The sequence below is a fragment of the Hemiscyllium ocellatum genome (assembly GCF_020745735.1).
Source record: "Hemiscyllium ocellatum isolate sHemOce1 chromosome X unlocalized genomic scaffold, sHemOce1.pat.X.cur. SUPER_X_unloc_1, whole genome shotgun sequence".
NCBI classification, from domain to species: Eukaryota; Metazoa; Chordata; class Chondrichthyes; order Orectolobiformes; family Hemiscylliidae; genus Hemiscyllium; species Hemiscyllium ocellatum.
In genome coordinates, this window is record NW_026867588.1 from 1 (window position 1) to 21,139 (window position 21,139).

The window sequence follows — 21,139 nt, forward strand, 5'->3', positions numbered from 1 at the left end:
TTTTTTCTCTCTCTCTATCCTTTTTCTCTCTCTCTCTCTCTCTCTCTCTGTCACTTTCTCTCTCTCTCTCTCACACACACACTCTCTCACACTCTCTGTCTCTCTCACACACACACTCTCTCTCTCTCTCTCACTTTCTTTCTCTCTCTCTCTCTCTTGTTGGAGACGGTAACCCCCAGGATGTTGATAGTGGGGGGGGGGAAGGGGGATTCAGTGACGGTAACGCCATTGAACGTGGAGGGGGGGGAGGAAGGAGAGGGAGTCACTGAGCAGGAATGTTAATCTGAACGGCCTCGAGGTGATTGTCTGTCCTGGGCCTGAATCACGTGCACTCTCCAGTGAATCTTTGTGACTCTATTCCAGGCCGATGATGTCCCTCTGACAGAGCAAACGGTGGCACAGGTATGTCCCGGAAACTATTCTACATTTCACGCACAATTCACTCCATCACACTCCACCTGCCCTCTCTCTGTCTCTCTCTCCACGCTCTCTCTGTCTCTCTGTCTCTCTGTCTCTCTGTCTCTCTGTCTCTCTGTCTCTCTGTCTCTCTGACTCTCTGACTCTCTGACTCTCTGACTCTCTGACTCTCTGTCTCTCTGTCTCTCTGTCTCACTCTCTCTCTCTGTCTCTCTCTCTGTCTTACACTCACTCACTCTCTCTGTCTTACTCACTCACTCTCTCTCTGTCTTACTCACTCTCTCTCTCTGTCTTACTCTCTGTCTCTCACTCTCTCTGTCTCGCTCTGGCGCTCTCTCTCGCTCTCTCGCTCTGTCTCGCTCTCTCGCTCTGTCTCGCTCTCTCGCTCTGTCTCGCTCTCTCGCTCTCTCGCTCTGTCTCGCTCTCTCGCTCTCTCGCTCTGTCTCGCTCTCTCGCTCTGTCTCGCTCTCTCGCTCTGTCTCGCTCTCTCGCTCTCTCTCTGTGTCCCCCTGCGTTAACCTTCTCTCTCTCTCTCTTTCCCTCTCTCCCTCCCACACCCTCAGGTCCTGCAGTCTGCCAAGGAGCAGATCAAGTGGTCTCTGCTTCGGTAGGAGGGAGGCTGAAGACCAAGGGGGGCGGTCACTGTCCCCACCTCCCCCCACCCCTCCCCCAGCTTCCCCGCCGAGACTGGGATTCCCTCGGTGAGGGGGGTGGGGGTAGGATGGTCCCCTCCGCAGCCCGGCGAGGACAGAACATTCCGGAACGGGTGTGCCGGGGGTGTGGGGGGGAGGGGAGCAGCTCAGGGATCCCGGTGGAGAGGGTCGGGGGTGGGTGGTCGGGGAGGGTAAGTGGTGAGGGAGCACGCCTGGTTGTTCCCTCCCCCTCACCCCCTCACCCCACCCTCTCACCCCACCGTACCGCGCACTCCGATGTATTTAATGTCTCTCTCTCTCTCGCTCTGTTGTAATAAAATCGTTGTATCACCTCGTGATCTCGGCCTGGCTATAATTAGCTGGGGGTGTTGGGTGGGTGTGCAGGGACTTGACGGGCCGAAGGGCCCTCCCCCTCTTTATCTCTCAGCCCGAGGAGGCGAGAGTGGATGGGCCTAGTCCACGTGGAGCTGAAGGAGCCTTTGACAGGGCTCCGCGGGGCAGACCCTGCGTGGGTTCGGATGCGACGGTGAGAGCGCGTGGTCGGTCAGTGTGCGGACGCAGCCGAGTTGGAGCGAGCCTGGGGATGGGGGTCTCTAAGGCCGAGGGGCAGTGGGCGGCGAGGACAGAGGGGGAATGCGGTCCGTCGCGCAAATGGGCCGAGGAACGGCAGACGGAGTTTAACTCGAGGGGGGAGAAACGCGAGGGGTTGCGTTTCGGTAAAACCCAACGAGGGGCCGGACTTGACGGTGGGTCCCGGGGCGGCGTCGCAGGACAGAGGGACCCAGGGGCTCAGGGACGTAATGCGCGGAGGTTTGCATCGCTGGTAGACGGGGGGAGGGGTGGGGTTAAGAAGGGGTTCACCTCACCTGCCTTCGTCGCTCAGACCTTTTGAGCAGAGGGGAGTTGGGGGACGTCACGTTGGGGTTGGACAGGAGGTTGGTGAGGTCTCGTCTGGATGGCTGCGTCCACCCGGTTACAGGGAGGAGATTATCAACCCGGAGGAGGGGCGCACCAGAGATTTACCGGGACGTTGCCGGGAATGGAGGGGGTTTGAGCTACAGGGAGAGGCTGGGGCTGTTTTCCCTGGAGCGTTGGTGACTGAGGGGTGACCTTATAGAGGTTTATAACATCACGAGGGGGTGGGGTAAATAGACAAGGTCTTTTCCCCCCTGGGCTGGGGGATCTCAAGACTGGGGGTCACAATTTGACGATGAAAGGAGAATTACAAAAGACGTGAGGGGCAGTTTTGCGGTCTGAGGAAGTGGTGTGCGTGAAGACATTTGGATAAGGACATGAAGAGGGGGAGGTTTGGAGGGAGATGGGCCAGGAGCAAGGAACAGGTGTGGGAGTGGTTGAGATCGGGGATTAGGGTCAGCACGGACTGGTTGGGCCAAACGGTCTGTGGCCACGCCGCAGTAGTAAGCAGTGTCTGTCTCTGTGCTTACAGCTTACCGACTGAGAAAGGGAGTCAGCTGTAATATGCCGTGTGGGTGGCTGACCGGGGAACCGTGCACGGTGCTCCGAGTGTGGGTCTGACCGAGAGGAGACCGGGGAACCGTGCACGGTGCTCCGAGTGTGGGTCTGACCGAGGGGAGACCAGGGAACTGTGCACGGTGCTCCGAGTGACCGAGGGAGACCGGGGAACTGTGCACGGTGCTCCGAGTGTGGGTCTGACCGAGGGAGACCGGGGAACTGTGCACGGTGCTCCGAGTGCGGGTCTGACCGAGGGGAGACCGGGGAACTGTGCACGGTGCTCCGAGTGACCGAGGGGAGACCAGGGAACTGTGCACGGTGCTCCGAGTGACCGAGGGGAGACCAGGGAACTGTGCACGGTGCTCCGAGTGACCGAGGGGAGACCGGGGAACTGTGCACGGTGCTCCGAGTGTGGGTCTGACCGAGGGGAGACCGGGGAACCGTGCACGGTGCTCCGAGTGTGGGTCTGACCGAGGGGAGACCGGGGAACTGTGCACGGTGCTCCGAGTGTGGGTCTGACCCAGGGGAGACCGGGGAACTGTGCACGGTGCTCCGAGTGTGGGGTCTGACCGAGGGAGACCGGGGAACTGTGCACGGTGCTCCGAGTGTGGGTCTGACCGAGGGGAGACCGGGGAACTGTGCACGGTGCTCCGAGTGTGGGTCTGACCGAGGGGGGACCGGGGAACTGTGCACGGAGCTCCGAGTGTGGGTCTGACCGAGGGGAGACCGGGGAACTGTGCACGGTGCTCCGAGTGTGGGTCTGACCGAGGGGAGACCGGGGAACTGTGCACGGTGCTCCGAGTGTGGGTCTGACCGAGGGGAGACCGGGGAACTGTGCACGGTGCTCCGAGTGTGGGTCTGACCGAGGGGAGACCGGGGAACTGTGCACGGTGCTCCGAGTGACCGAGGGGAGACCAGGGAACTGTGCACGGTGCTCCGAGTGACCGAGGGGAGACCGGGGAACTGTGCACGGTGCTCCGAGTGTGGGTCTGACCGAGGGGAGACCGGGGAACTGTGCACGGTGCCCCGAGTGTGGGTCTGACCGAGGGGAGACGGGGGAACTGTGCACGGTGCTCCGAGTGTGGGGTCTGACCGAGGGAGACCGGGGAACTGTGCACGGTGCTCCGAGTGTGGGGTCTGACCGAGGGGAGACCGGGGAACTGTGCACGGTGCTCCGTGTGTGGGTCTGACCGAGGGGAGACCGGGGAACTGTGCACGGTGCTCCGAGTGTGGGGTCTGACCGAGGGGAGACCGGGGAACTGTGCACGGTGCTCCGAGTGTGGGGTCTGACCGAGGGGAGACCGGGGAACTGTGCACGGTGCTCCGTGTGTGGGTCTGACCGAGGGGAGACCGGGGAACTGTGCACGGTGCTCCGAGTGTGGGTCTGACCGAGGGAGACCGGGGAACTGTGCACGGTGCTCCGAGTGTGGGTCTGACCGAGGGGGGACCGGGGAACTGTGCACGGAGCTCCGAGTGTGGGTCTGACCGAGGGGAGACCGGGGAACTGTGCACGGTGCTCCGAGTGTGGGTCTGACCGAGGGGAGACCGGGGAACTGTGCACGGTGCTCCGAGTGACCGAGGGGAGACCAGGGAACTGTGCACGGTGCTCCGAGTGACCGAGGGGAGACCGGGGAACTGTGCACGGTGCTCTGAGTGTGGGTCTGACCGAGGGGAGACCGGGGAACTGTGCACGGTGCTCCGAGTGTGGGGTCTGACCGAGGGGAGACCGGGGAACTGTGCACGGTGCTCCGTGTGTGGGTCTGACCGAGGGGAGACCGGGGAACTGTGCACGGTGCTCCGAGTGTGGGGTCTGACCGAGGGAGACCGGGGAACTGTGCACGGTGCTCCGAGTGTGGGGTCTGACCGAGGGGAGACCGGGGAACTGTGCACGGTGCTCCGTGTGTGGGTCTGACCGAGGGGAGACCGGGGAACTGTGCACGGTGCTCCGAGTGTGGGTCTGACCGAGGGGAGACCGGGGAACTGTGCACGGTGCTCCGAGTGTGGGTCTGACCGAGGGGAGACCGGGGAACTGTGCACGGTGCTCCGAGTGTGGGTCTGACCGAGGGGAGACCGGGGATCTGTGCACGGTGCCCCGAGTGTGGGTCTGACCGAGGGGAGACCGGGGAACCGTGCACGGTGCTCCGAGTGTGGGTCTGACCGAGGGGAGACCGGGGAACCGTGCACGGTGCTCCGAGTGTGGGTCTGACCGAGGGGAGACCGGGGAACCGTGCACGGTGCTCCGAGTGTGGGTCTGACCGAGGGGAGACCGGGGAACCGTGCACGGTGCTCCGAGTGTGGGTCTGACCGAGGGGAGACCGGGGAACCGTGCACGGTGCTCCGAGTGCGGGTCTGACCGAGGGGAGACCGGGGAACTGTGCACGGTGCTCCGAGTGACCGAGGGAGACCGGGGAACTGTGCAGGGTGAGGGTGTGTCCAATCCTCCTGACCCCCGTGCAGAAGAGAGCCCAACCACTTCGCAGGCGCTACACGAATGCAAAATGGATTTACCGCAGGAAATAAACCTTACTCTGCACTGTCTACCTCCGCCCCCTTGACTTCACATCCACCCTCCACACCGTACCCCCCTCCCCCAATCAAACACTCCCAGGGACAGGGGGTTAGATACAGAGTAAAGCTCCCTCTACACCATCCCCCTCACTCCCAGGGACAGGGGGTTAGATACAGAGTAAAGCTCCCTCTACACTGTCCCCCCCACTCCCAGGGACAGGGGGTTAGATACAGAATAAAGCTCCCTCTACACCGTTCCTCACTCCCAGGGACAGGGGGTTAGATACAGCGTAAAGCTCCTTCTACACCGTCCCCCTACTCCCAGGGACAGGGGGTTAGATACAGCGTAAAGCTCCTTCTACACCGTCCCCCTACTCCCAGGGACGGGGGGTTAGATACAGAGTAATGCTCCCTCCACACCGTCCCCCACTCCCCGGGACAGGGGGTTAGATACAGGGTAAAGCTCCATCTACACCATCCCCCCACTCCCAGGGACAGGGGGTTAGATACAGAGTAAAGATCCTCTACACCGTCCCCCCACTCCCAGGGACAGGGGGTTAGATACAGAGTAAAGCTCCCTCTACACCGTCCCCCTATCCCAGAGACAGAGGGTTAGATACAGAGTAATGCTCCCTCTACACCGTCCCCCCACTCCCAGGGACAGGGGGTTAGATACAGAGTAATCCCCCACCCGTTGCCCTCCTAGAAACACGCCGGGAGCAACGTCTTGGGGCAGAACGAGGGGACAGACAGGGACAACGTTCCGGGATCACTGGGAGAACGTCAAAAGCCCTTGGCATCTCCGGAGCGAGACCGCGGTCTCTGTCTCCATCCTGTGGCAGTCAGTGCCGTGTCAGGTTGGTTTCTCGTGACTTGGATGTCCCCCTCTTCTGGGACAGGGATAGGCAGAAATCCCACAACAGCCAGGCTACAGTCCAACCCGTTTCTCCGGAAGCACTCTCCTTCGGAGTGCGGGTCGTTGCTCTGGTGAAGGAGCAGCGCTCCAACAGCTAGTGCTTCCGAACAACTGGGATTGTTTTTAAATTTGTTCTCTCTCGCTGTCTGCCTCTGTCACTGCGTGTGTGTATGTGTGTGTGTGTGTCTCCGACTCCCTGCCTGTGTGGTTGTGTTTGTGTCTCTGTCAGTGTTTGTCTCCGTCTCTCTGGCTTTGTTTGTGTGTGTTTCTGTATCTCTCTCTCTCTCTGTTCCCATGTCTCTCTCTCTCTATTTCTGTGTCTCTGTCCCTGTGTGTTTGTGTGTGTGCCTGTTTCTCCCTCTCTATCTCTGTCACACTGTTTGTCTCACTCTGTCTCACTGCTCCACTGTGTGTCTCTTCTGCCTGTCTCAATCCCCTGTTTCTGTCTCAGGTTTCCCCTTTCTCATTGTATCTGTGCATGTCTCTCTCTCTGTTTCTGTCTGTCTGTCTCTCTGTTCCTGTATGTGTGTGTGTGTGTGTGTCTCTCTTTCTCTCTATTTCTGTCTCTCTCTGTTCCTGTATGTGTGTGTCTCTCTCTCTCTCTCTCTCTCTCTCTATTTCTGTCTGTCTCTCTGTTCCCATGTGTGCGTGTCTCTCTCTCTCTCTCTCTCTCTCTATTTCTGTCTGTCTCTCTGTTCCCATGTGTGCGTGTCTCTCTCTCTCTCTCTCTCTATTTCTGTCTCTCTCTGTTCCCATGTGTGCGTGTCTCTCTCTCTCTCTCTCTCTATTTCTGTCTCTCTCTGTTCCCATGTGTTTGTGTCTCTCTCTCTCTCTATTTCTGTCTCTCTCTGTTCCTGTGTGTCTCTCTCTCTCTCTCTCTCTCTCTCTCTATTTCTGTCTCTCTCTGTTCCCATGTGTGCGTGTCTCTCTCTCTCTCTCTCTCTCTCTCTCTATTTCTGTCTCTTTCTGTTCCCATGTGTTTGTGTCTCTCTCTCTCTCTATTTCTGTCTCTCTCTGTTCCTGTGTGTGTCTCTCTCTCTCTCTCTCTCTCTATTTCTGTCTCTCTCTGTTCCCATGTGTGCGTGTCTCTCTCTCTCTCTCTCTCTCTATTTCTGTCTCTCTCTGTTCCCATGTGTTTGTGTCTCTCTCTCTCTCTATTTCTGTCTCTCTCTGTTCCTGTGTGTGTGTCTCTCTCTCTCTCTCTCTATTTCTGTCTCTTTCTGTTCCCATGTGTTTGTGTCTCTCTCTCTCTCTATTTCTGTCTCTCTCTGTTCCTGTGTGTGTGTCTCTCTCTCTCTCTCTATTTCTGTCTCTCTCTGTTCCCATGTGTGCGTGTCTCTCTCTCTCTCTCTCTCTCTATTTCTGTCTCTCTCTGTTCCCATGTGTGCGTGTCTCTCTCTCTCTCTCTCTCTATTTCTGTCTCTCTCTGTTCCCATGTGTGCGTGTCTCTCTCTCTCTCTCTCTCTCTCTATTTCTGTCTCTCTCTGTTCCCATGTGTGCGTGTCTCTCTCTCTCTCTCTCTCTATTTCTGTCTCTCTCTGTTCCCATGTGTGCGTGTCTCTCTCTTTTCTCTCTTTCTGTCTCTCTCTGTTCCCATGTGTGTGTGTGTGTCTCTCTCTCCATTTCTGTCTCTCTCTGTTCCCATGTGTGTGTGTGTGTGTGTCTCTCTCTCTCTCTCTCTCTCTGTTCCTCTGCATGTCATAGAGTCATAGAGATGTACAGCAATGGAAACAGACCCTTCGGTCCAATCCGTCCATGCTGACCCAGCTATCCCGACCCAATCTAGTCCCCACCTGCCAGCACCCGGCCCATATCCCTCCAAACCCTTCCTATTCATATACCCATCCAAATGCCTCTTAAATGTTGTCATTGTACCAGCCCCCACCACATCCTCTGGCAGCTCATTCCATACACGCACCACCCTCTGTGTGAAAAAGTTGCCCCTTAGGTCTCTTTTATATCTTTCCCCCCTCACCCTAAACCTACCCCCCCCCCTCTAGTTCTGGACTCCCCCACCCCAGGGGGGAAAAGACCTTGTCTATTTACCCCACCCTCGTGATCTTATAAACCTCTATAAGGTCACCCCTCAGCCTCCGAGGCTCCAGGGAAAACAGCCCAGCCTGTCCAGCCTCTCCCTGTAGCTCAAACCCTCCGACCCTGGCAATGTTTGGAGTTGCCGGTGTTGCACTGGGATGTACACAGTTAAGAATCACACAACGCCAGGTTATAGTCTGACAGGTTTAATTGGAAGCACACCAGCTTTCGGAGCGACGCTCCTTCATCAGGTGATAGTGGAGGACGCAAATGTAAGGCACAGAGTTTATGGCAAAATTAAATTTGTAAACCTGGCCACATCCTTGTCAATCTTTCCTGAGCCATTTCAAGTCTTACCACATCCTTCCTGTAGCAGGGAGACCGGGATTGCACACAATATTCCAACAGGGGCCCCCTAACCCAATGTCCTGTACAGCCGCAACGTGACTCTGTTGCTGGGGTGGAGGGTTTGAGCTACAGGGAGAGGCTGGACAGGCTGGGGCTGTTTTCCCTGGAGCGTCGGAGGCTGAGGGGGTGACCTTATAGAGGTTTATAACATCACGGGGGTGGGGGGTAAATAGACCAGGTCTTTTCCCCCCTGGGGTGGGGGAGTCCAGAACTAGAGGGGGGTAGGTTTAAGGTGAGAGGGGGGAAAGGGACCCAAGGGTCAACATTTTTCCCCCCAGAGGGTGGTGCGTGTGTGGGAGGAGCAGCCAGAGGAAGTGGGTGGGGGCTGGTACAATGACAGCATTTAAAAGGTGGGTGGGGGACAGGAACAGGAAGGGTTTAGAGGGAGATGGGGCCAAGTGCTGGGGGGCATGGGGACTGGGTTAGGTTAGGGATATCTGGGCCAGCACGGACAGGTCGGGCCGAAGGGCCTGTTTCCGTGCTGGGCGTCTCTGTGACTGTTATCCGTTACCATCCCTCTGCCATACTGTCAATCCTACTCACAAGGAGAGACAGACAGAGAGAGACAGAGAGAGACAGAGAGAGAGTGCAGGAGTGATTGACTAGAACGGTCCCATGGATGAGAAATGGTCAGGATAGACTAAAGACTTTCATAGCTCCTTGAAAGTGGAGTCGCGGGTGATAGGATAGTGAAGGAGGGGTTGGGTATGCTTCCCTTTATTGGTCAGAGTATTGAGTACAGGAGTTGGGGGGGTCACGTTGCGGCTGTACAGGACATTGGTTAGGGGCCCCTGTTGGAATATTGTGTTCAATCCCGGTCTCCCTGCTATCTATCTGTCTCTCTCTCGCTCTCTCTCTCTTTCTATTTGTCTCTCTCTCTCTCTCACCCTTTCATTGTCTGTCTTTCTTTAACTCTCTCTTTCCTTCTCATTTTCTTTCCATCTCTCCCCCCTCCCCCCCGTTCCCCTTGCCCCCTCTCTCCCCTGCCCCCTCTCTCCCCCCTTCCCCCCACTTCCCCCTCTTCCCCCCTCCCCCCTTCCCCTCTCTTTCCCCCTCTTCCCCCCTCATCTCTCTCTCCCCTCATCTCTCTCTCCCCCCCATCTCTCTCTCTCTCTCCCCCCCCCATCTCTCTCTCTCTCTCCCCCCCATCTCTCTCTCTCTCTCCCCCCATCTCTCTCTCTCTCTCCCCCCATCTCTCTCTCTCTCTCCCCCCATCTCTCTCTCTCTCCCCCCATCTCTCTCTCTCTCCCCCCCATCTCTCTCTCTCTCCCCCCCATCTCTCTCTCTCTCCCCCATCTCTCTCTCTCTCCCCCCCATCTCTCTCTCTCCCCCCCCATCTCTCTCTCTCTCCCCCCCATCTCTCTCTCTCTCCCCCCCATCTCTCTCTCTCTCCCCCCCATCTCTCTCTCTCTCCCCCCCATCTCTCTCTCTCTCTCCCCCCCCATCTCTCTCTCTCTCTCCCCCCCATCTCTCTCTCTCTCTCTCCCCCCCATCTCTCTCTCTCTCTCTCCCCCCTCCTCTCTCTCTCTCCCCCCTCCTCTCTCTCTCCCCCTAGGGTGGGAGGGAGGGTGGGTGTTTGCTGTGAGGGGCTGGGTGGTGTTCACCACTCTGTGGTTTCCCGTGGTCTCAGGCAGAGGGTCCCTGGGATGCACTCGGACATGAGCGGACCAGTGAAAGCTGACAAGTGGACGAGTGCTGCATTTCCATAGCGCCCTGAGGAGGTAGAGAGACATGGCTAGCAGCAACAGTTCCACCGATACAGAGAGAAACAGCAGGGATTTACTGTAGTATGGGGGGGGAGAGTGGGATTAGACTGGGTGGGATATTAAAGGGTGTGGGGGGGGAGAGTGGGATTAGACTGGGTGGGAGATGGAAGGGTTGGGCGGGGGGTGGGTGGGAGATGGCAGGGTTGGACTGGGCGGCACCATGTCAGCGTTGGGCTGGGCCGGAGATGACCGTTTTCGGGTGGAAGGCCACACTGTGATGGGCAATTTCCCCGCAGACGTGATCGACGATGCCCTCCACCGCATCCCCTCCACCTCCCGCTCCTCCGCCCTTGAGCCCCGCTCCTCCAACCGCCACCAAGACAGAACCCCACTGGTTCTCGCCTCCCACCCCACCAACCTCCGTATACAGCGTATCATCCGCCGTCATTTCCGCCACCTCCAAACGGACCCCACCACCAGGGATATATTTCCCTCCCCTCCCCTATCAGCGTTCCGCAAGGACCACTCCCTTCGTGACTCCCTCGTCAGATCCACACCCCCCACCAACCCAACCTCCACCCCCGCACCTTCCCCTGCAACCGCAGGAAATGTAAAACTTGCGCCCACACCACCTCCCTCACTTCCCTCCAAGGCCCCAAGGGATCCTTCCATATCCACCACAAGTTCACCTGTACCTCCACACACATCATCTATTGCATCCGCTGCACCCAATGTGGCCTCCTCTACATTGGGGAGACAGGCCGCCTACTTGCGGAACATTTCGGGGAACACCTCTGGGACACCCGGACCAACCAACCCAACCACCCTGTGGCTCAACACTTTAACTCCCCCTCCCACTCCACCGAGGACATGCAGGTCCTTGGACTCCTCCATCGCCAGACCATAGCAACACAACGGTTGGAGGAAGAGCGCCTCATCTTCCGCCTGGGAACCCTCCAACCACAAGGGATGAACTCAGACTTCTCCAGTTTCCTCATTTCCCCTCCCCCCACCTTGTCTCAGTCGGTTCCCTCAAACTCAGCACCACCTTCCTGACCCGCAATCTTCTTCCTGACCTCTCCGCCCCCACCCCACTCCAGCCTATCACCCTCACCTTGACCTCCTTCCACCTATCGCATCTCCATCGCCCCTCCCCCAAGTCCCTCCTCCCTACCTTTTATCTTAGCCTGCCTGGCACCCTCTCCTCATTCCTGATGAAGGGCTCATGCCCGAAACGTCGAATTTCCTGTTCCTTGGATGCTGCCTGACCTGCTGCGCTTTTCCAGCAACACATTTTCAGCTTCACACTGTGATGGGGCGACATCTATTTCTAGGACATCGTTTTTCCCCTGTTCCTTGCTCTACTGTTATTTCTGCGTGCGTGTGTGTGTGTGTGTGCGTGTGTGTGTGTCGCAAGGGCCTGACCTCCCTCCCTCTCTCCCTCCCTTCCTTCCTTCCTCTTTCTCTCTGTCGGAGCCAACGGACAGACTGAGAGGGAGAGAGAGAGAGAGAGCGTGGACCATGTTCCCGGGAGTCAGTTGCCTCTGGGAGCCCACCAACGCCTCCAGCTGGAGCTGCGACCCCTCGCTGTCCGAGTACCGCTACTTCGGTGCGTCGCTGGGCCTGTTGGTGACCGCGGTGGGGGCCACCGGGAACTCTCTGACCCTCCTGGCCTACGCGGTGGACGCCCGCCTGAGGACCCCCTTCAACCTGCTCATCCTGAACCTGACGCTGTCCGACCTGCTCTACAGCGCCTTCCTGCAGCCCGTGACGGTCACCAGCTACCTGAGGATGGGCTGGAGCGGGGGCCGCCAGGCCTGCCGAGCCTTCGGCCTACTGGTCTTCGCCTCCAACCTGGTCTCCATCCTCAACCTGGCCCTCATCGCCGGCGCCCGCTACGCCCTGGTGAGGTGCCCCCGGGGTTTCCGGGAGGTCTCGGCGCGCCCCTGGGCACCGCCGGTCTTCCTCGCCGCGCCCTGGCTCCTCTCCTTCGGCCTCCTGGGCCCCTTCTGGTGCGTCTACGACTTCCTGCCGAGCGTGTGCTCCTGCAGCCTCCACCCGACGCGAGGCCGGGCCTACACCACCGCCCTGCACGTGCTGACCTTCGGCTTTGGCCTGACCTCCATCGGCGTCTTCTACCTGCTCATCTACCGCAAGGTCCGGTCGACCGGGAGGGCGGCGCGCAGCTACAGGGTGCCTCGGCCTGCTGAGGCCTCCAGTTCGCGGCCGGAGGAGGAGGAGGAGGAGGAGGTGGTGGTGGACGGAGGGACGCAGGGGGAGGAGGGGAGCGAGGCAACGAGCTCCATGCGGAAGGCCGAGGGACAGGCCATGGCGCCGAGGAAGACCGGGGCGAGGAGGCGCGGCTCCTCGGACGCCAGGAGGGTGACGGCCATGTGTTTCGCCGTCTTCCTAGTCTACCTGGCCTGCTACCTGCCGTTCTGCCTGGCCAACCTCTTCCGCCGGGGCCTGCCCACCGTGGTGCGCGCTCTGGCCGGCAACATCACCTGGCTCAACAGCTGCGCCAACCCGGTGCTCTACGCCGTCATGAACCGGCAGTTCCGGGACGCCTACGGGCGGGTCCTGAGGCTGCCCTGCTCCCTGTGTGCCTCCCGGGGGCAGCGGGGACTGGGCTAGAGAGAGGTGGGGGGGAACCGTCTCATCGTTACCCCCCCCCAACCCCTACAACACCTCACCCCTACCCCAGCCCTGTGTGTGTGTCTCTCTCTCTCCTTTTTTCTCTCTCTCTCCCCCTTCTCTCCCCCTCTCTCTATCCCCCCCTCTCTCTCTCTCTCTCTCTTCCCCCTCTCTCTCTCCCTGGTCTCTCTCTCCCTCCTCTCTCCCCCCTCTCTCTCTCTCCTTTTCTCTCTCTCTCTCCCCCTTCTCTCTCTCCCTCCTCTCTCCCCCCTCTCTCTCTCTCCTTTTCTCTCTCTCTCTCCCCCTTCTCTCTCTCCCTCCTCTCTCCCCCTCTCTCTATCCCCCCCTTCTCTCTCCTTTTCTCTCTCTCTCTCTCCTTCTCTCTCTCTCCCCCTTTCTCTCTCTCTCTCTCTCTCCCCATCTCTCTCCTCTCTCTCTCTCTCTCCCCCCTCCTCTCTCTCCCCCCTCCTCTCTCTCCCCCCTCCTCTCTCTCCCCCCTCCTCTCTCTCCCCCCTCCTCTCTCTCCCCCCTCCTCTCTCCACCCTCCTCTCTCCACCCCTCTCTCTCCACCCCTCTCTCTCCCCCTCCTCTCCTCTCTCCCCCTTTCTCTCTCTCTCCCATCTCTCCCCCCCTCACTCTCTCTTCCCCCCCCCTCTCTCCCCCCTCTCTCTCTCTCCCCCTTTTCTCTCTCTCACCCCTTTTCTCTTCCCCCTCTCTCTCCCTCTCTCCCCCTCTCTCTCCCTCTCTCCCTCTCCCCCCTCTCTATCCATGTCTCTGTCTCACTCTCTCTGTTCTCTCTCTCTCTCTCTGTCTCTCAATCTCAATCTCTCTCGCCCTGTTTCTCTCTCTTTGTCTCCCCCCCCCTCCCCTCCGTCACTGTCTCTCTCTCCCTCTGTGTCTATCTTTCCGTCTCTCCCTGTTTCTCTCTCTCTGTTTGTCCGTCTCTCTGTCACTGTCTCTCTCTCAGTCTCATTCTTTCTCTCTGTTTCTCTCTCCTGCATCTCTATCTATCTATCTTTCTCTCACTGTCTCTCTCTATCTTGCACTGTCTGTCTCTCTGCATCTCTCTCTCTCTCTCTCGCTACATCTGTCTATCTCTGGTCTCTCTCTGTCCATGTCTTGCTATCTCTCTCTCTGTTTCTATCACTCTCTCTGTGTGTATCTCTCTCTCTCTCTGTATTTGTCACTCACTGGTTTCTCTCATCCCATGTCTCTTTCTCCTCCTCTCTCCTCCCCCTCCTCTTTCTCCCTCTCGCTACGTTTATTTCTCTCTCTTTCTCTCTATTTGTCTGACTCTCTTTCTCTGCGCGCGTGTGTGTGTTTTGTGTGCCCCTCTCTCTGTCTTTCTCTCACCTGTTTATGCCTCTGTTTGTCTCTCTCTCTCTCTCTCTGCCCCTCTTTCACGTTCCCTCAATCTCTGCGAACTGAGGGGCATGTTTCCATGCTCTTAACATACACACATCCATCAGTACAGTGGGTGTAACAGCTACCGAGGTGGTCCAGGGAGAGGGAGAGGGAGAGAGTGTGTGCAACGCGAATAGATGAGAGCTCCGTTCGCACGTCTGCTAACAGCGGGGAAGAAGCTGTTCTTGAATCTGTTGGTACGTGTTTCCAAACTTTATATGAAATGCTTGTAAATCCGAGAGAGAGGGTGGGGGGGTGCTTTATTTGGCAGGGCGTTTGAAAAGAAAAATTGTTAACTCTCTTTTTTGTGCGTGTGTGGTCCGTTTTGTGCGCAATCTCATTCAACCGCTTATGTGCCCCGTAGAGGTCAAGGTGCACGGCCCCGGGAACAGACCCTTCGGCCCAAACCGAAACGAAAACTAGCCCCACACCTTCCCCCACCCCCTCCCCTGCCCCTGGCCCCACATCCCTCCCAACTTTCCCCGTCCGTGCCCTTGTTTAAATGTCTTTTAAAATGTCGGAACTGTCCCCACCTCCTCAGGAATTTCATTCCCCACGTGCGGACCACCCTCTGGGTTTAAAAAAAACACAATCATCCTTGTTGTCTTTTTAATTCTTTCCCCTCCCGTGTTGAAGATGTTATTCCCCCCCCCACAAAGTGAAATCCCCCACCTTCGGGATGTGAGAACGGCCCTTCACCCTGTCCACGCCCCCTCGTGATTTTATAAACCTCTATAAGGTCACCCCCTCAGCCTCCCCCACCCCAGGGGGGAAAAGACCTTGTCTATTTACCCCCCACCCTCGTGATGTTATAAACCTCTATAAGGTCACCCCTCAGCCTCCGACGCTCCAGGGAAAACAGCCCCAGCCTGTCCAGCCTCTCCCTGTAGCTCAAACCCTCCAACATCCTTGTCAATCTTTTCCGAACCCTCCCACAACATCCTTCCTGTAGCAGGGAGACCGGGATTGAACACAATATTCCAACAGGGGCCCCCTAACCAATGTCCTGTACAGCCGCAACATTGTCCATCTCTTGCCAGGGTCGGAGGGTTTGAGCTACAGGGAGAGGCTGGACAGGCTGGGGCTGTTTTCCCTGGAGCGTCGGAGGCTGAGGGGTGACCTTATAGAGGTTTATAACATCACGAGGGTGTGGGGGTAAATAGACAAGGTCTTTTCCCCCCTGGGGTGGGGGAGTCCAGAACTAGAGAGGGATAGGTTTAAGGCGAGAGGGGGGGAAGGGACCCGAGGGGCAACTTTTTCCCCCCCAGAGGGTGGTGCGTGTGTGGGAGGAGCTGCCAGAGAAAGTGGGTGGGGGCTGGTACAATGACAGCATTTAAAAGGTGGATGGGGGACAGGAACAGGAAGGGTTTAGAGGGAGATGGGGCCAAGTGCTGGGGGAATGGGGACCGGGTTAGGTTATGGGGCGTGTGGGCCAGCACAGACAAGTTGGGCTGAAGGGTCTGTTTCTCTGTTGTACGTCTCTAACTCTTATCCGTGTGGCGATAGGAACGTGCGCACATTTTCACACCGTTTAGAAAGATTGACAGTCACCTTGACACTATTAGTGGTAAAGGCCTGTCATCAGATGTCGATTTGTTTTTACACTTGTTAGAAATTTACCTCTTCAAATCATTTGACTCTAGTCAAGTGAAGGGCAGAAAACGTAAGCCAAGCGATATTAACTTAAAATGCTGTATTATCTGCGTTGTGGTTACTCTGTGGAAAGACTCCTGAATAATTGTTCGAATTGCGTTAAGTAGCAACAGTGTGTGTCGTCTACCAGACGTTCTGTGGAAAACACCAGGCAGCACCTTCCAAACCCACAACCACTTCTGTGCGGGAGGACAAAGGGGCAGCAGATACACAGGAACACACTTCCACTCCCCCCCCCCCCCCCCCCCCCGTGAGCTCAAACACCCCTCCCACTAAAACCAGGCCATCACCGGCCCCCCACCTTGGGGATATTACCTTCACTGAAATAGCGAACATCGGAATTTTTGGGAAGTCAACAGACTTTGAACAAGTCAGAAGCTGGGAATACTGGGTAATGAAGTTGGGTGGGGTGGTGGTGGGAGGGATTGTCGACTGGGAGGCGGGAGGTTAGAATTTGGCGCTTGTAAAATGTTAAGCGGTGGCGGGGGGAGGGAAGGAAGCATTGCGTGGTCCCTTTTAAAGGTTGGTGTGTTTTTCTGCCCCCATCTGGCTCAGAGATTTAAAATGCTTGGGGCGTAGATAACTCGAACGAGAGCGTTTTGTACGGTAAAGCCATACAGTTAACAGGTCAAACAGCAATCTTAACCAATCAATTTGGACCAGGCGCTTAGACGCCAAACACCAATTAAATTTAAATCGGATGGTTTTGACAATGTGGGACTAATGCTATTGTAAGAAATATTGATGTGTGGGTGCGGTCATCGCTGATATAAAAAGAAGGGACAGTTAGACACGGCTCTAATGGACAGCAGCTTCCTCTGGGAGCTAACGGCCCTCAGCTCTCTCTTGACAAAATAATTGGCTCTCTCAAACTCCCCTCTATCTTAGAGGAGTGACCATCTGAATAACAAACGGTACCAGCAAGACATTGAACAAGCGACAGAGAAGATTCCAGAAGATCCAAAACCCGGCTGTGATTTCAAAAGACTACATTCTACTGTTGTGGGACTCGTATTTATTGGAACAGCATACCACCAGAGTTTTGTTTTATTTGGGATTAGTCAGTAGTTAGGAGGGATTTGTTCGGTCTGTCAACATTCTGGTCAATTGGAGCTAGCGAAATAAAACTTTGCTTGTTGATTTGTGTTGGGGATTCATTCTATTTAATCGCGACAGTGGGGAGGGCAGGTTTCAGCCTCCATTTCATAGCCATCTCCAGTGTGTACCTCCCCTCCTTACTCCCTCCCTCCCCCAAAGCACGTCCCCCCACTCTCGACGAGTCAGGAGGGTGAGGGAACACTTGCCCAGATGGGGGCGACTCGCCCCCCTACACACACTCGAGAAGCTCCACACCGTCCGGGAGGGGTAGGGGGGAACAGAGCACTCCCTGTATGATAGGCCCCACATCCACAAATAACCCCCTCCCTCTACCCCCTCACCCCCACCCCAGGGCTCAGGAGCAACGGTGTGTACCGTCTACTACAACACGCGCTGCAGAAACTCGGCGGAGATCCTCAGGCACCGCCGCGGCCACTTCCGTTCGGGAAGGACGAGGGGGAACGGATACATGGGAACGCCTACCCCTCCCTCCAAGGTACTCACCTTGAAAATATATCGCCGTTCCTTCACTGTCACTCCTGCAAAGTCCTGACCCAGATATCCGAACCGTTCCCCCAGCACTCGGCCCCATCTCCCTCTAAACCCTTCCTGTTCCTGTCCCCCCCATCCACCTTTTAAATGCTGTCATTGTACCAGCCCCCACCCACTTCCTCTGGCAGCTCCTCCCACACACGCACCACCCTGTGGGGGGGAAAAGTTGCCCCTTGGGTCCCTTTCCCCCCTCTCATCTTAAACCTACCCCCCTCTAGTTCTGGACTCGCCCACCCAAGGGGGGAAAAGACCTTGTCTATTTACCCCCCACCCTCGTGATGTTATAAACCTCTATAAGGTCACCCCTCAGCCTCCGACGCTCCAGGGAAAACAGCCCCAGCCTGTTCCAGCCTCTCCCTATAGCTCAAACCCTCCAATCTTCCAAATGTAATTTTATTCTGGATAAGATTTGCTCAGTTCGTAGAGAGAGAGACATAGAGAGAGGGACAATGAGAATGAGGGTGAGAGGGGACGTAAGACAGAGAAGATGGAAAGACACAATGAGAGGGGACCAGAGGGAAGGGGGGGGAGGGGAGTTAACAAGAGACAGTGTGTGTGTGTGAGAGAGAGAGAGAGAGAACCATGGACAGTGAGAGAGAACTAGAGACAGTGTGAGAGAGAGAGAGAGAACTAGAGACAGTGAGTGAGAGACAGAGGGAACTAGAGACAGTGAGAGAGAGAAAGAGAGAACTAGAGACAGTGAGAGAGAGAGAGGGGGAAATAGACACAGTGAGAGAGAGAGAGAACTAGAGACAGTGAGTAAGAGAGAGAGAGAGGACTAGAGACAGTGAGAGAGAGAGAGTGTGTGTGTGTGAGAGAGAGAGAGAGTGTGTGTGTGTGTGTGAGAGAACTAGAGACAGTGAAAGAGTGAGAGAACTAGAGACAGTGAGAGAGAGATATCTAGAGACAGTGAGAGATATAGAGAACGAGAGATAGTGAGAGAGAGAGAACTAGAGACAGAGAGAGAACTAGAGACAGAGAGAAAGAGAGAACTAGAGACATTGAGAGAGGGAAAGAGAGAGAGAGAACTAGAGACAGTGAGAGAGAACTAGAGACAGTGTGAGCGAGAGAGAACTAGAGATAGTGAGAGAGAGAAAAAAACTAGAGACAGTGAGAGAGAGAGAACTAGAGACAGAGAGAGAGACAGAAGGAGAGACAGTGAGAGAGAGAGAGAACTAGAGACAGAGAGAGATAACTAGAGACAGTGAGAGAGAGAGACAACTAGAGACAGTGAGAGAGATAACTAGAGACAGTGAGAGAGAGAGACAACTAGAGACAGTGAGAGAGAGAGACAGTGAGAGAGGGAGAGAGAGAGAGAGAACAGGAGACAGTGAGAGAGAGAGACAGAGAGAGGGAGAGAGAGAGAGAGAGAACAGGAGACAGTGAGAGAGCGAACTAGAGACAATGTGTGTGTGTGTGAGAGAGAGAACTAGAGACAGTGACAGAGAACTAGAGACAGTGAGAGAGAACGAGAGACAGAGAGAGAGAAAGACAGTGAGTGAGAGAGAGAGAAGTAGAGAGAGAGAAGTAGAGACAGTGAGATAGTGAGAGAGAACTAGTGACAGTGAGAGAGAGAGAGAATTAGAGACAGAGAGAGAGAAGCAGAGAGAGAGATAGAGAGAGAAAACTAGAGACAGTGAGAGAGAGAGAGAGAACTAGAGATAGTGAGAGAGAGAAAAAAACTAGAGACAGTGAGAGAGAGAGACAGTGAGAGAGAGAGAGAGAGAACTAGAGACAGTGAGAGAGAACTAGAGAGAGAGAGAGAGAAAACTAGAGACAGGGAGAGAGAACTAGAGACAGGGAGAGAGAGAAAGACAGTGAGAGAGAGAGAGAAGTAGAGACAGTGAGAGTGAGAGAGAACTAGAGACAGTGAGAGAGAGAGAGAACTAGAGACAGAGAGAGAGATAACTAGAGACAGTGAGAGAGAGAGAGAGAACAGGAGACAGTGAGAGAGCGAACTAGAGACAGTGTGTGTGTGAGAGAGAGAGAACTAGAGACAGTGACAGAGAGATATCTAGAGACAGTAAGAGATATAGAGAACGAGAGATAGTGAGAGAGAGAGAGAACTAGAGACCGACAGAAAGAGAGAGAGAGAGAGAACTAGAGACAGTGAGAGATATAGAGAACTAGAGACAGTGAGAGAGAGAGAGAAAACTAGAGACAGTGAGAGAGAGATATCTAGAGACAGTGAGAGATATAGAGAACTAGAGACAGTGAGAGAGAGAGAGAGAGAACTAGAGACAGGGAGAGAGAGAGAGAGAGAACTAGAGACAGGGAGAGAGAGAGAGAGAGAACGAGAGACAGTGAGTGAGAGAGAGAACTAGAGACAGAGAGAGAGAACTAGAGACAGAGAGAGAGACAGAGAGAGAGAAGTAGAGATAGTGAGAGAGAACTAGAGAGAGTGAGAGAGAGAAAGAAAACTAGAGACAGTGAGAGAGAATTAGAGACAGAGAGAGAGAGAGAGAGACAGTACGAGAGACAGTGAGTGAGAGAGAGAACTAGAGACAGTGAGAGGGAGAGAGAACTAGAGACAGTGTGTGAGAGAGAGAGAACTACAGACATTGAGAGCGAGAGAAGTAGAGACAGAGAGAGAGAGAGAAAGAACTAGAGACAGTGAGAGAGAGAGAGAGTGTACGAGAGACAGTGAGAGAGAGTAGAGACAGCGAGAGAGAGAGAGCGAACTAGAGACAGTGTGTGTGTGTGAGAGAACTAGAGACAATGAGAGAGAACTAGAGACAGAGAGTGTGTGAGAGAGAGAACTAGAGACAGTGAAAGAGAGAACTAGAGACAGTGAAAGAGAACTAGAGACAGTGAGAGAGAACTAGAGACAGTGAAAGAGAGAGAACTAGAGACAGTGAGAGAGAACTAGAGACAGAGAGTGTGAGAGAGAGAGAACTAGAGACAGTGAAAGAGAGAGAACTAGAGACAGTGAGAAAGAGAGAACTAGAGACATTGAGAGAGGGAAAGAGAGAGAGAGAACTAGAGACAGTGAGAGAGAACTAGAGACAGTGTGAGCGAGAGAGAACTAGAGATAGTGAGAGAGAGAAAAAAACTAGAGACAGTGAGAGAGAATGAGAGACAGAGGGAGAGAAAGACAGTGAGTGAGAGAGAGAGAAGTAGAGAGAGAGAAGTAGAGACAGTGAGAGAGAACTAGTGACAGTGAGAGAGAGAGAGAATTAGAGACAGAGAGAGAGAGAAGCAGAGAGAGAGATAGAGAGAGAAAACTAGAGACAGTGAAAGAGAGAGAGAGAACTAGAGATAGTGAGAGAGAGAAAAAAACTAGAGACAGTGAGAGAGAGAGACAGTGAGAGAGGGAGAGAGAGAGAGAGAACTAGAGACAGTGAGAGAGAACTAGAGAGAGAGAGAGAGAAAACTAGAGACAGGGAGAGAGAACTAGAGACAGGGAGAGAGAGAAAGACAGTGAGAGAGAGAGAGAGTAGAGACAGTGAGAGTGAGAGAGAACTAGAGACAGAGAGAGAGATAACTAGAGACAGTAAGAGAGAGAGAGAGAACTAGAGACAGTGTGAGAGAGAGAGAGAGAGAACAGGAGACAGTGAGAGAGCGAACTAGAGACAGTGTGTGTGTGAGAGAGAGAGAACTAGAGACAGTGACAGAGAGATATCTAGAGACAGTAAGAGATATAGAGAACGAGAGATAGTGAGAGAGAGAGAGAGAACTAGAGA

General features: G+C 55.5%; 1 protein-coding gene and 1 long non-coding RNA gene across 2 annotated transcripts; both read left to right on the plus strand.

The window, feature by feature from the left end:
- Nucleotides 1–319: 319 nt before the first annotated feature.
- LOC132808921 (uncharacterized) lies at nt 320–1,408 on the plus strand. The gene is made up of 2 exons (XR_009642173.1): nt 320–402; nt 981–1,408. It is a non-coding gene; the product is annotated as an uncharacterized LOC132808921 (long non-coding RNA).
- A 10,192-nt stretch (nt 1,409–11,600) lies between these two features.
- LOC132808924 (G-protein coupled receptor 84-like) lies at nt 11,601–12,870 on the plus strand. Its single transcript, XM_060822339.1, has one exon. It carries the CDS (start codon nt 11,637–11,639, stop codon nt 12,747–12,749), a length of 1,113 nt encoding a protein of 370 aa, XP_060678322.1. The 5' UTR covers nt 11,601–11,636; the 3' UTR covers nt 12,750–12,870.
- Nucleotides 12,871–21,139: the final 8,269 nt, after the last annotated feature.